We start from the raw sequence: 15,765 nt of genomic DNA, 5'->3' as shown, positions 1-15,765 counted from the left end.
CTGAAATCTCTAAACGAGCTCATACTATGTCACTAGTGACATATGAATGATACTTGATGTTCTATCAAATCTAAAAGAATCTAAGATGACAAACTTGGCTCCCATGGTGAACAATGATCCATCAACTCCTCAAAATGTCAAATGGATATTCATTAAAGAACCATAAGTTTCTTCAACTAGTGACTAGTATATTTGAACCTTTGGAGGATATTATTATATGTTAAGAAAATTTCTAATTTAATGAGACAATTTTCCCACCATTAAGGGGAGAAGAGCTAGTTCCAGACGAATGACATGAAACATTAGCTTTGATTCATCTTGATCCTCGTACTAATCAATGTGAATTGGAAATTCAAAAGATTATTCATTTGTAAGAACTTTCAAATCAACTACCTAATGCTTTCATTGATGTAAAGAAAGTGACAACATCATTTTCACTAACCGAAAGTATTCCAATACAAATTGATGTCCCTGAAGGACAATTAAATACTAAGTTGATGTCCCGAAAGGACAATTAAATAATGAGTCTAAGGCACGCTTGAAGTGTGGTAGACCCTAAAGAGACAAACACATTCCTTAAAAGAGGACAACATAAGGAAATATTTGTGAAATGTGGCACTCTTGAAAAAGTTGCGCATAAAATGGGTTATTAAAATGACTGATCAGTCTCAAGCAGCCCCCTGAAGAGGCACAATTTAAGCAAGTGGCCCTAAGAGAGGCATATATTTTACAATTAGCTCCTGGATTGTAACAAGTACTTGATACTGATGAGATCTCAATTATCTACTTATATATGGAGAAAAATGGGATTGAAATACTCTTGTCATTGACAATATATTTTCTTTCCAAGTGGCTATTGACATCATAAGAAATGATGAAGATCCCAAACCATAATCTAAGGATGAATGCCAACATAGAAAAGATTTGCCAAAATAGAAAGAATATATCCAAACAAAATTAGACTCATTAGAAAAATGAGAAGTATCTGGACTTGTAGTCTAGACGCTTGTAGTTGTCAAGCTTATTGGATATAAATGAGTATTTATAAGAAAGTGTAATGACAATAATGAAATCACGATATATAAAGCGTGATTGATAGCTCAAGGTTTCTCGTAGAGACCTAGTATTGATTACAAGGAAACATAAACTAAAATTTTATTCTATATAAATAACTTTAAGTTTAAGATACGAGAATTACCTTCAGAGCAATTCGTGTTGATAATGTGTTGTAAAACAAGGACAAATACAATGCAAATCAAAGTAGTAGAGATGAAATATATCTTACTTTGATATATAATAGGGAAGAAGAAATCAGAGAAGAGAGTTGAGAAAGTTGAGAGAATGAAAAACAGAGAGAATGAGATAAAGTAAGAAATTTCTTTCTTGCTTAGGGATACATATTACAAGGGATGGGAAGCCCTTTTATAGGCTTTCCAAATGACTTTCATTAATATTCCCATTAATGAGTACTAATGGAAGTCATAAATAATACTTAATTAACATTTATTATAATTAATGTGGTGACATTCATTACTTCAGTTATAACACTTTTTCAAATACACTTTTTGTTTTCCCATCATACTAAGCATTGTCTTCTTCTTTTGATAATAATAATAGTAAAAGATGTCTTTTTCAAATATACTTTTCCTTCTCCCATCATAATGAACATTACCTTCTTCTACTACTACTACTAATAATAATAATAATTTAGATCTTATTATTATTATTATTATTATTATTATTATTATTATTATTTAAAGCTATAAATCACATATTTTTAAATAATTATATGGTTTCATTTAAAATATTTTTCTACCTTTTTCTTAGTTTAAAATAAAACTCAAAGTTAAAGTAATTATTTTACAGAAATAATGATAACATTATAAAAATTCATTTTAGTTAAATATTATGGTTGAGAATATAATTATAATATTAATATTATATCTTCATTAGTTAAAAAGTAATTTCTCATATAAACTAAGGTTTCAATTGGATTGTTTTATATTTTTTACTTAGTTGAAAGTTAAAATTATGATTTTTAAAGAAATATTCTAAAATTTTCATTAAATATGAAAAATTTTATTGTATAAATGAAAATAAAACTTTCAAACAACCTTTTCGTACTTCCTTATTAAGATTCCTTAATAAAATTAGTCACAAACATAAAAACTTTTATTGAGTTTAAAAATAAAACTTTTAAATTTTCCAAAAATTGATTAAAGAAACTCTAAATTATGGATATGTTTTTATGGAAATAAATCTTATATTTCTACTTTAAAAAAATTTCCTAAAATTTTCCAATATATATATATATAATTGATAATTAGTTGAAAGGGACTTTATACCCACATTTTTTAAATGTTTTTATTTATTTTAAAAAAATAGAATATTAATTTGGAAACATTGAGGAATAATTAATCAAAGATTGGAAATGTAAAATTATAGTAAAAATAATAATAATAAATAAAAGATGGTGAAGAAGTAGAAAAGGGCAATAATTGTGGGGAAGAATACTAGACAAACAAGGGAATCATATAAGCAAATAAAAAAATTTAGATGATTTATGGTATAAATGATATTAATATATTCCAAATTTTAAAAACACAATAAATCATTATATTATTTTAATTATTATAATATTTAAAGGAAATAATTTTTCTGCAAACTATTTTTTTTAATAACAAATATATTTTGAAAACTCCTATAGTTAATGTAAATTATCTCATCTAATATATTAAGAAATAATTAACATTATTTCCTTCTCTCTCTCTTTTTTTTTTTTTTTTGAAAAAATGAACATTTTTTCTTTTCTTTCTTTGTTTTTATACACATACTTATTTCCTTTTATATATTTCAGTATTTTACTTATGACTATGAATATCATGAATAAATGATTGGATATAAATGAAAGATGGAAGAAATACATTAGGTGATGAACAAAGATGCAACAAATAATAATAAATCTGTATATAGAAAAAACTTCCAAATTTAATTTAAATTATTCAAAAAGTTGAAACCAATAAAATAATAAAATAGAATACAAGACTTGGTGGGGATGTATAAGAAATAAAATTTTGTTTGATATGAAAGAAATATTAATAAAAAAAAACATTATTTTATATATTTGAAAACAAATATTATATAACTTATAAATATTTTATTTATTCATTAGATTAGATTATCATAAGTGAATATATTTTTATTTTAAAATAATTTAGTTGATTAATTATAGAATATTAGAATATTTTATTAAAATATTTTAAAATAAAAAATAAAATAAAAATTAGAAAATAATACATAATATCACATTATTTATATTATAAAAGAATCAATAGTATTCATTATAATGATAGATCTTATAACATTGTATATAAATTATATACAATCCTGCTCATTTTTTCCATAAGCGTTTAGATCAATAAAGGCTAAAAACCACACAAGATTTTACAATTTTTTATTTTTTTTTATTTTTAAAAACAGTTTTCACTTTTCTTAGTCAAATGTATTTTCAAAAATGGAAAAAATATATAAAATAAAAACTAAAAAAAATGTTTTTCAAACCAAACACTACCTAATAATTAAAATTAATTTTTAAACATTAAAATATTGGTATTTTATAAATCTAAAATTACCCTAACAAATTAAATTTATTTATTAATATAATAAAATATTATTGAATAACATATTCTATATATTTATTATGAATATTATGATTAACATCATATTTTAAATTGAATTATTGGCATATTATGTTATTTTATATATTATTTTAATTAATAACATTTGTTAGCATGAAGTAGTACACTAAGAGCTTACTTTGAGGATGATTATTTAAAAAAATAGCTTTATGTAATATTGCCACTCGTGGGATTTCAAGCTTCTTTAGCCTATGATTAAAGTTTTTAGCATATGATTAAATACTTAAACGTAAAGCCTACACATTAACATCACTCACATGCACCCACGTGCTTTGCACGGTGACACCCCACTAGCATATATAAAAGAAGAAAAACGGGTAACACTTATGGTCCACATTTGATGTTGCAAAGCAATATGCGAACATTATTTCAACGTAATTAATCTCACACTGGAAAACCAAATATAGAACTCCACACATGCCATTGATCCAAAGAATCAATAGCTTGAAAGACTAATTAAAGTGATTACATACTTAATAGGAGGGTGACAAGAAATTAACAAGTTCTTGCCAAGCTGAATTACCCAGTACCACCAAAAATACCCTTGAGTCTCTGCACTTCATCATCACCAAGAAGAGTGATCTTCTCTAGCAAGTCAGAATCCAAGTTATTGCCAAACAGCGCAGTGTTAAGGACTTGGAGGCCAGGGCTCGGGCTACTGAAGCTAACCCAAATAAGTGCCTCTGTCCCACCATTATTCACCACGAAATGCAGCAACCCTTGAGGGAAAACCATGATATCCCCCTCTTCGACTGTCTTCACGTAGACGGTATTATCCGAAGAAATTAAACCAGCAGTGACAGCGCCCCTGGCTACAAGAATTATCTCTGTAGCGCCGGGGTGAGTGTGCAGTGGAAACACACCGCCAGGGGCTACGTCTGCTCGTGCCAAGGAGACGCCAAGGCCATTCAAGACTGGGAACTTATGAACAAATGCTGAGTTGACGGAGGCATTGAAGATGCTTGAGGTGTTACCAGGCTGACGCAGGCCTGAATACACGAAATCATCAGCTGTTACTTCTGCAGGCGTCCTGCAGGAGTAGCCTGTAGGGCCTTGTGGGGCTGTGAAGTCCGCCACACAGAAGTCTTGAAGCGCCGCATGGGAGGAGGAGACGAGGAGGAAGGAAAACAAGGCAAGAATGTGAAGCATTTTGTCTGATAGATGTGGTGCCAAGTACTTGATTCTACTGCACCAAACCTTAATTAGTATTTATCGTATGAAGCATTTTAGTCTTGGGGGAGCACCATTTCTGTATCATTCAAAGAAAGGGAATTACTTTTCTTATGGAAAACCTCTACAATTATTCCATCGAAAATATTTTCAAAATAAATGCAATCACTACCTCGCCTAAATTACCGTGACGATGTTGAATCCACGTATGTTATTACATCCCAGAAAGGGAATCTCATTGGATAATTTTAATAACAATAGAAACCAAATAAAAAATAATTTTGGTAGGAATGAAATCTTATCTCATCTTATATTTGGATAATTTTAATAACAATAGGAATGAAATCTTACTCATAAATGAGATTTTAATCGCTCCCCAACAAGAGTATTTTGATATCATTGGTATAGGGAATAATGTATAATATTTTAAAATTACCATTTTACCTTTAAATTTTCGTTAGATTTTTATGTTTTTTTATGATTAATTTTTATTTATTAAGTAAATTATATTTTTCTTAATTTTATTATTTAGAATAAAAAACTCTTAAAGAATGTTTTATTAAAATAAAACAATTATTTTAAACTAGGTATTATTGTCAACATTTTCCTTTCATAATCAAATATTAAAATGGAAACAAATAATCGTTTTATTCTTTAATTTTTAAGTGCATCCAAATGCAAGAATTAAAATCATCAAATTCATTCCCATTTTTAAAAAAAAAATTAGGAACAAAAACAAAATATTCATTTTCACGTACCATACCAAACATAGCCTTACACATAACCTAAAAGATTTTAGGCTGAGTAGTAATGCCTGCTTTAAATTACTCATACTCTTGCATGAATTCAAGATAATCAGATGGAAGTAAAGAGCCCTTGAAGTAAGGAATGGTGCCCAAGGGCACCATTACCATATAGCTTGCATCTAGAGAGTTGTAAGGTAAGGTTGTGTTTAGTAACTGTTTTCGAAAACAATTTTTTGTTCTCCAAAATAAAATATAAGAAAAACATGTTTCACAATCAAAAAGTTATTTTAAATTTTTTATTCTTAAAACAAAAATTATAGTGCCTTCAAATAACATTTTTTAATTGTTTGAAATTGTTGCATTTTTTTAGAGCTATTTTAAAAAATAATTATAAAAACATATAAAATTATTAAAAATAAAACACTAAATATAAAATTTATTTTTAAAAATATTAAAAAAAAATAGGTTAAATACATTTCAAGTTCCGAAATAAACTTTTGTTCTAAAAAAACATAAAAAAATAGTTTTCAAAAATTGTTCTTAAAAACTATTTTTTAGAACGATTTTCAAAAGCAATTACCAAAGAGAACCTAAGGGCCTATTTGGTTGCTATTTTTGAAAACTGTTTTGGAAAATAGTTTCTGAGAACAATTTTTAAGAATAGTTTTTTGTTTTTTCAGAAAAAAAAAAAATGTGTTTGGGAACTGAATTCTAAAAAACAGTTTTTGTTCTTAAAAACAAAAAGAAAAAAAACACATTTGATTTGAGTTAATAAAAAAGTTTTTTCGAATAAGTAAAACAAAAAATATGTTTTGAAAGTTATTATTTTTTAATTAATAAAGTGCTTTCTTCCATTAACTTGATATTATAAATATATAAATAATTTTTATATGCACAATTCATTTAAATTAAAAAAAAAATTCCATTTTGAAATTTTTACATCGATTATAATTTTCTTAAACAAAGAATGACTTTGTCACCATGTGTAAGTATATTAATTTCAATAATTTAAGAAAGAAGAAAGGGTTTGTGGATGGTGTGGTGGTTGGGTGGAGCTCACCTTTGTGGAAAATAAAAAACAGCTAAGAAAACACAAAAAGAAGGAAGAAAAAACACGAAAAACAATTTATTCTTTGAATAGTGAAAAAACAATGAAAACATCTTTTTATCGTTTTCAAAAAAATGGTTTTTGAGAACACAAAAAACAAAAACACACCCCTTCCCCAAACAAGTTTTAACTATTTTCTTAAATCTCCTTTGGCTATTGGAGGGGGTACTCAAAACTTTGTATTAGAAATGTAGTAATTGCTTTCTTATTACAAAGAGAGCCTCTTAATTGAAGAGCTTTACATTGACACTTTTATACTTGATTCTTTCTGTAACTATTTTAACAGATCTTACAACAGACTCCAACTTCCTAACAGTTCTTGAACTATCTTGAGCCATTCAACCTTAGGTTATTTAGGGCAGTTCTGGTTTCTTATAAGTGGAAGCCCTGTTGGTGCTGGCTGACATCTATCACCCCCCTGCAAGCTCACAGGTTTGGGAACAATAGACAGCTTGGTTCGAAAGTTGAAAAACTGGGAGCTTGAAATGTGTTTATTAAAAATGTCAGCAACTTGATAAGAAGATAGAAGATACCTAATTCGTCCCAAAGTGCTTCTATATCCAGGAAAGAAAGCCATCAGGTGGAAGGTATATTGGTTTTCAATATCTGCACCAACTTTTTCACTAGTTAGAATTGATTTGCGAAAACATTCATATCATAGGTATGGTTTTTATAAACCTAGATCTACAATTTTGATATGATATATGCTTCCATTGCATAGATCTAAAGATCTCTAGGATAGTTTTGTATACACCCTAAAAGTTTAGGACTTAGAATGTAGTAATCTAGATCTTCCATCAATATCTCATTCTTAGCCTTGGCCTTGGTTATCATAGTCGTTATTAGAACACATAAATATAGATGATATTGGTCTTATGCATAAAGAAATATATGTTAAGAGGTTCTAAGCCACTAAACCTTAGATTAGTAGACTTAGCATTCCTAATAGATTGAGTAATGCAAATTTATTTGGTGGACTTCCAAGAAATTACACCTCCTCGAAGGTTAATGACATACCCACTAGTGGATTTCAACTATCTAAATCAAGATCCAATTGGCATCATTATACCCTTCTAATGAATTTGAAAATTTATTATAGTATAGACCATAATCATTGGTTCTTCTCAAATACTTAACTACTCTATAAATAAGATTTCAATGATCTTAACATTAGGAGTACTAACTCAATCTACCTATTATATAAATGTTAAGTCTGATATGTACAATTAGGTAAATATATTAGGCTGCCAATGATCTAAGCATATACTCTGGTTAGGTTATACTATGTTTTTTATTTTTCTTTAGCTAAAAGTTAGGATCATAAGGAGTCAATACAAGTTTAAAATCCTAATGTTTAAACTTCCTTACAATTTTCTCAATGTAGTGTTCTTGAGAAAGTTTAAACCCACCACTAGGTACTCTAGTCATTTTGCTTCTAGAATCATGCCTCTCTTAGGTCATTTACATCCAAGTTAGACAATTGGAATTTTCTTGTCTCACAAACTTCTTGGTTAGTCTTAAAAATTAATATGTCATTTATATACAGGGATGGAAGTGCTAGTAAAGATATCGAACTTAGAGGAAAGGTTTACTTCAGATTCCATTAGACAATGGATGAAGTTTGAAATAAATAGGTAAGGAAATAAAAATGCAGAACCAAAGTGATGCTGAATAGTTAGAATAGGAAGGAAAGCTAGATTTGGATTAGGAATGTTTTAGAAATTTTGTTTTATTTACACTTTCTTGTTGTTTCAGATAAGAAAAAAGAATTGGTCGGAAGGATTCACCTACGTACCAATGTGAATGTTAGGGACTCAATGTCATTCTTAGTCTATAAAATCAAATTGTAATTAGGTAGCAAAGAGTTTTTCCTCCTATATTCAATATGCTTAAGATTTTTACAACTACTCACTAGTCAATGTATTCAAACTATTCCTTCATTAATCTTGATTATGAGTAGCTAGATAACTAGAGGACTTAGAGTATGTTTGGAATAATTTTAATAAAATGTTTTTAGTGTAGGTGTTTTCTTATAAAGTGTTCTTTTAAATGTTTCTCTAGAAAACATTAATTAAAGTGTTTTTTCAATATTATAAGTAGTTTTTCAAAATTTTAGAACTGTTTATTAAATTTTATGAAATACTTATAGTGCATTTGATAGTAATTCTAGGAAGTGTTTTTATCATTTCTAATGCTTGAAATTTTTATTTTTCAAGTATTAGAAAAATTACAAGCACTTTCTAAATGATTCCCAAATCAACTCTTACAGACAACAACGTTATTTGTCAGTCTTAAATCTTTTAGTAATACATCTCAGCCCACTTGGGTGTTCTCATTGTCAAAATATTGAACTAATATATACATAATATTAATTAAGTGGCAAAAAAAAAAAAGAAAAAAAAAGACAAAAGCATGGAAAAGAGCCTAGCTAATATAGGCATAAAGGTCATTGATTTGCACATGTTGACTAGCCTATGGAAATCAGATCGGGCCAAATCATATTACGAAGGTCAGAATTCTATTCAGGAAAAAGGAGAACTTTGATGAAATGATTAGAAATATTCTAACTAGTCCTTGCATTGCATATTCCGCTTGTAAATAATGGGTTGGGAAATAGTAATTAATTGAGTTATTTTAGTTCTAATTAACTAATTATTATTATTATTATTATTATTATTATTAAATAAGTGGCATGAATGCTATAATCAAATGATGCATACTAGTTGTATGATCAAACATTTCATTGACTTTTAACAAAATTAAAAGAAAAAGTTTAGTAAATCGAAGGTTAACGTATCTAACCTAGATTATTATAACTTTCTTTAGAAATCCTAATGATAAAATTGGTTGATTGATTGGTGACAAAAATATTTATTGTTAAATTCTTATGTAGGATCTTTACTTTCTTATGTTGTGTCTTTTTATTTAATATAGTACATATCATATTTACTAATACATGTTTATGTTTTATTTACACATAACATTGATTGCTTAATAAGTATATTTTAAGATGTTTGCCTCCTTAATTGTACTATATGTAATATTAAATGCCATTACCGCATATATCAATTTATGGAAACTTGGTTGAAAGCTCTAAAAGAGCTCATATTATGTCACTAGTTGATTGATGTCATTACTACATATATCAATTTATGAAAACTTGACTGAAATCTCTAAACAAGCTCATACTATGTCACTAGTGACATATGAATGATACTTGATGTTCTATCAAATCTAAAAGAATCTAAGATGACAAACTTGGCCCCCAGGGTGAACAATGATCCATCAACTCCTCAAAGTGTCAAATGGATATTCATTAAAGAACCAGAAGTTTCTTCAACTAGTGACTAGTATATTTGAACCTTTGGAGGATATTATTACATGTTAAGAAAATTTCTAATTTAATGAGACAATTTTCCCACCATTAAGGGGAGAAGAGCTAGTTCTAGACGAATGGCGTGAAACATTAACTTTGACTCATCTTGATCCTCGTACTAATCAATGTGAATTTGGAGTTCAAAAGATTATTCATTTGTAAGGACTTTCAAATCAACTACCTAATGCTTTCATTGATGTAAAGGAAGAGACAAAATCATTTTCACTAACCAAAAATATTCCAATACAAATTGATGTCCCTAAAGGATAATTAAATACTAAGTTGATGTCTTGAAAGGACAATTAAATAATGAGTCTAAGGCACGCTTGAAGCGTGGTAGACCTTAAAGAGGGAAACACATTCCTTAAAAGAGGAAAACATAAGGAAAGATTTATGAAATGTGGCACTCTTGAAAAAGTTGCACATAAAATGGGTTATTAAAATGACTGATCAATCTCAAGTAACCCCCTGAAGAGGCACAATTTAAACAAGTGGCCCTAAGAGAGGCATATATTTTACAATTAGCTCCTGGATTGTAACAAGTACTTGATACTGATGAGATCTCAATTATCTACTTATATATGGAGAAAAATGGGATTGAAATATTCTTGTCATTAACAATATATTTTCTTTCCAAGTGACTATTGACAACATAAGAAATGATGAAGATCTCAAACCATAAACTAAGGATGAATGCCAACACAGAAAAGATTGGCCAAAATAGAAAGAATATATTCTAACAAAATTAGATTCATTAGAAAAATGAGAAGTATTTGGACTTGTAGTGTAGACGTCTGTAGTTGTCAAGCTTGTTGGATATAAATGAGTATTTATAATAAAGTGTAATGACAATAATGAAATCACGAGATAAAAAGTGTGATTGATTGCTTAAGGTTTCTCGTAGAGACCTAGTATTGATTACAAGGAAACGTATTCTCTTATGATGGACGCAACCATATTTAGATATCTAATTTGTTTAGCAGTCTCGAAGGACTGGATTTGCATCTCATGGATGTCATTACTACATATTTATATGGATATTTATATAATGACATATATATGAAAATCCCTGAAGGATTTCAAATGCCTGAAGCAAGTAATTGAAAATATTGTAGTATATACTCAATTAAGCTATAAAGATCCTTGTATAAATTAAGCAATCCAAAGGCAAGTAGTACAATTGCCTCGATGAATATTTGAATGGGAAGCATATGTATATTGCCTTATTTGCCTATGCATATTTATTATGTCAAATATTTGTAATTGTTATAGTATATGTGGAATATTTGAATTTTGTTTGAACACTTGAAGAACTTACAAGAATAGTTTACTACTTTGAAAAGTAAATTTGAAATGAAAGATCTTGGAAAACAAATTTTTTACCTCGACCTACAGATTGAGTACTTTCAAATAAAATGTTAGTTTATTAGTCAACATATACAAAGAAAGTCTTGAAACACTTTTATATGGATAAATCACATTCAGTAAGTTCCCTTATGGGTGTTTATTTACTTGAAGTGAACAAGCACTTGTTTCATCCTAAAGAAGACAATAAAGAACTACTTGGTCTAGAAGTACATGACCAGATGTATCTTACAAATTATACATGACCAGATATTGCATTCCTTATTAACTTACTTACGAGATATAGTTCTGCACCAACTCAAAGACATTGGAATAAAGTCAAACATGTACTACAATAGCATAGGTCTATTCTATTCAAAAGGATTAGAATCTTAACTGTTTAAATATGTAGATGTTAGCTATCTTACGATAATATCATGGAGATCAATCAAGCAAACAATGGAAACATTTGGACCACCCTTGCATGCATTGCATAGATTAAACAAGAATGCATTAAGGGTAATGGAATTAAGCCTATATCACCCAAGTTCTTTTACATTCATCAACACCAAAAGAGTGATGAAATTGTTGTTCAACGAGTACTACTGGGTTTTACTAACAAGGTTTTTAACAAGGCAACTGTAATAGTCCAAAATAGTATTGAACTCTTTTTCTTTCACTATGGTTTTTTCCCATTGGGTTTTTCCTAGTAAAGTTTTAATGAGATATATTCTTATGATCATCCAAGGGGGAATGTTATAAAATATGAGATTTTGTAGCATTATGGTAACTTGTGGATGATCATCTATAATAATGTATATCTCTTTGTGACTCCCTATAAAAAGGGAAAACCTCTAATAAAAATTCATTTAGTTTTCTTTTATCCTACTTTTCTTTGAGGATTTTTGTTTTGTTGTAACAAAAAATAATCTTGAAGTTTGAGCTATTCAATGACAAAGTCAATTAGAAAGCCATGGAGAATGTCTCTAGCCTTTAGATATTAAATATGATGTTTTTGCAAAATTTACTCTAATCCCTGTTTGGTTTATATGAAAACCAAGGAATTTAAGAGAAAGAAAAGTAGAATAAAAAATATTTGAATCAAGTTCCATGTTTTATTTTTAACCAAAATTTTGGTTTTTCCTTCTTTTTCTATTTTTTTTCCCATCAACCAAATGGTTTTTTGAACTCATAGGAGAAAACTCAATTCCAAAATGCTTATAAATTACAAAATCTAAATTGGTATTGAATTGTAATTTTATAGGAGTTAATTGAATTTCCACGGATATAAAAGATAATAAATTGACCCAATAAGTATGGTGGGAAAATTGATTTGAGGTTAACAAGAAAAATGTTATACCATGTCATGAAAATGATAATTTACATTCATTGTCCAATTTAAGATATGTTAACAATTGGAAAAATGAGTTTTGATTTGCTAATTTGAAAAAATATAGAAAAAATAACTTGTAACTTTTATAAATCAGTTTTATCTTTATTTATTTAAAAATTAGAAAATAATATATAATATCACATTATTTATATTATAAAAGAATTCATATTATTCATTATAATGATAGATCTTATAACATTGCATATAAATTATAGACAATCTTGCTCAGATTTTTTCCATTAGGTTTAGATCAATAAAGGCTTAAAACCACACAAGATTTTACAATTTTTTTTATTTTTTATTTTTAAAAACAATTTTCACTTTTCTTAGTCAAATGTACTTTCAAAAATGGAAAAAAAATACAAAATAAAAACTAAAAAAATTCTTTTCAAACCAAACACTACCTAATAATTAAAATTAATTTTTAAACATTAAAATATTGGTATTTTATATATCTAAAATTACCATAAAAAATTAAATGTATATATTAATATAATGAAATATTATTGAATAACATATTCTATATATTTATTATAAATATTGTGATTAATATCATATTTTAAATTGAATTGTTGGCATATTATGTTATTTTATATATTATTTTAATTAATAGCATTTGTTAGCATGAAGTAGTACACTTAAGAGCTTACTTTGAGGATGATTATTTTAAAAAATAGCTTTATCTAGGTTTTACAAAAGTAATATTGCCACTCGTGGGATTTCAAGTTTGGGTTCTTTTTTCTATATTTTTTTCAAATTAGTCCTTATATAATACATTTTTAGATGGAAGATGGAAGATGTATTTTGTAACTCTTAGGAAGATACTATTTCCTAAATAATGACCATTTTCAAATCACAACTCCCCAATATAATGAGAATATGCCTTTTTTTAGATAGTAACTCCTTCAATAATGACCATTATTCTGGATTGACTTTTCGTTGTCCCACCACAATAACCATTTACTTCTAATTAGACTTAATAATAATATTCAAAACTATAAATAAACTATTTTAAAATAATTATATGATTTCATTTTAAATATTTTTCTACTTTTTTGTTAGTTTAAAATAAAAAAGTTTGAATCAAATCCTATGTTTTATTTTCAACAAAAAAAATTGGTTTTTTTGTCTTTTCCTATTCTTTTCCATCAACCAAATGGTTTAATGAACTCATGAGAGAAAACTCAATTCCTAAATACTTTAAAACAACAAAATCTAAGTTAGTATTGAATTGGAATTTTGCAAATGTTACCTCAATCTCCATGGATACAAAGGACAATAAATTATCATATTTTCATTCGCCTTTGAGAAAATAAAGGCTAATTTTAATAAAGAAAACACCCGAGAGGGGAATTAGGAGAACCCTTGGGCTAACAACCTTATATAATACATTTTCAAAAGGAAGATAATAAATGCATTTTGTAACTCCTCGATATGATTAGGAGAACCCTTGGGCTAACAACCTTATATAATACATTTTCAGAAGAAAAAAAAAAAGATCCATTTTGTAACTCCTCGATATAATGAGAATGTCTTTTTCATATTGTAACTCTCTCATTAATGACCATTTTAAGATTGTAAGGTATAACGAGAAGATGTCTTTTTCAATAGTAACTCCCTCTATAAAGACATTATTCTAGATTGACTTTTCATTCTCCTACACCATTACCTTCTTTTAATTAGACTTAATAATAATATTCAAAACTATAAATTAACTATTTCAAAATAATTATAGGGTTGTTATAAAATGAGAATAAATGTGACTCAAATAAAAGTAGAGATGGCTATGTATTACTTTAATAATATATAGGGGAGAAAGAAATCAAAGAAGAGAAATGTTGAAAGAATGAAAGAAAAGGAGAGAGAGAATGAGAGGAAGAGAATATATTTCTTTTGCTCGGGATACAGCTTACATGGGGTGTAAGAAGCCTTTTATAGGCTTCATAATATGAACTCCCATTACTCATCTTAAAGATGAGTAAATGGAGTTCATAAATGACCATCAATGTGGTCATTCACCACTTCATTTACAACACTCCCCCTTGGATGACCACCATATTAAAAGAATATGCCTCATTAAAACCTTGCTAGTAAAAAACCCTATAGGAAAAACCTAGTGACGGAAAAAGAGTACAATATTCTTTTCTTGGTATATTAGGACTGCCTCATTAAAACCCTTGCCAGTAAAACCCAGTAGGACAAAACCTGGACGATGGAAAAAAAAGTACAGTACACTAACACCCTTTTACAAGCATACCCCCCCCCCCCCCCCCCCCCTCCCTCATGTCGATATCCTTGAGTTGACGCATTCCAATCCTGTGTATTAACTTCTTGAATGTTGAGGTTGGAAATGATTTTGTGAATAAATTTGCTAGATTATCACTTGAGCATATTTGTTGCACATCAATTTCACCACTCTTCTAGAGTTCATGTGTATAAAAGAATTTTGGTGAAATGTGTTTAGTTCTATCTCCTTTAATATAACCCCCTGTTATTTGTGCAACGCATGTAGCATTATCTTCAAATAATATTGTTGGGTCACCTTTGATAGAGGAGAGTTCACATGATTTCCAAATATGCTGGATCATAGATCTTAGCCATATACATTCACGACTTGCTTCATGAATTGCTAGTATTTCTGAATGATTTGATGATGTGGCCACTATTGTTTGTTTGACATATCTGATTACTACTCAAAAAGTGCTATTTCATAGCTTGTAATTAACTCTTTTAAACACTTTTGAGTAGTAGTTATTGCCTTTTAACCCAATTAACATGTTAAGGACCCTTGCAATCATTTCTAATCAAATTGTGTAAGTTTTGGTGTTTTTGTTAGTAATTTGATCACCAAAACAATCCAAGATTGAGGAGAGTTATTTGGAATCCATGGCAAAGCAATGAAGAGCTCAAATTCATGAAGAACGAAGCTT

The 15,765-nt window shown here is 28.1% G+C and overlaps 1 protein-coding gene across 1 annotated transcript; it reads right to left on the bottom strand.

Annotated features, from left to right (window-relative positions):
• Positions 1-3,994: 3,994 nt before the first annotated feature.
• Positions 3,995-4,847, bottom strand: LOC132254037 (auxin-binding protein ABP19a-like). The gene has a single exon (XM_059737749.1). It carries the CDS (start codon positions 4,845-4,847, stop codon positions 4,218-4,220), a length of 630 nt encoding a protein of 209 aa, XP_059593732.1. The 3' UTR covers positions 3,995-4,217.
• Positions 4,848-15,765: the final 10,918 nt, after the last annotated feature.

The sequence above is a fragment of the Vitis vinifera genome, chromosome 7 (genome assembly GCF_030704535.1).
Source record: "Vitis vinifera cultivar Pinot Noir 40024 chromosome 7, ASM3070453v1".
NCBI lineage: Eukaryota > Viridiplantae > Streptophyta > Magnoliopsida > Vitales > Vitaceae > Vitis > Vitis vinifera.
Note: the sequence above shows the minus strand (reverse complement) of the source record. Positions and strands in the feature narration are given on the sequence as shown.

Excerpts from the sequence above, each read along its gene's own strand:
- LOC132254037 (XM_059737749.1), bottom strand. The coding sequence starts at position 4,847 with ATGCTTCACATTCTTGCCTTGTTTTCCTTCCTCCTCGTCTCCTCCTCC.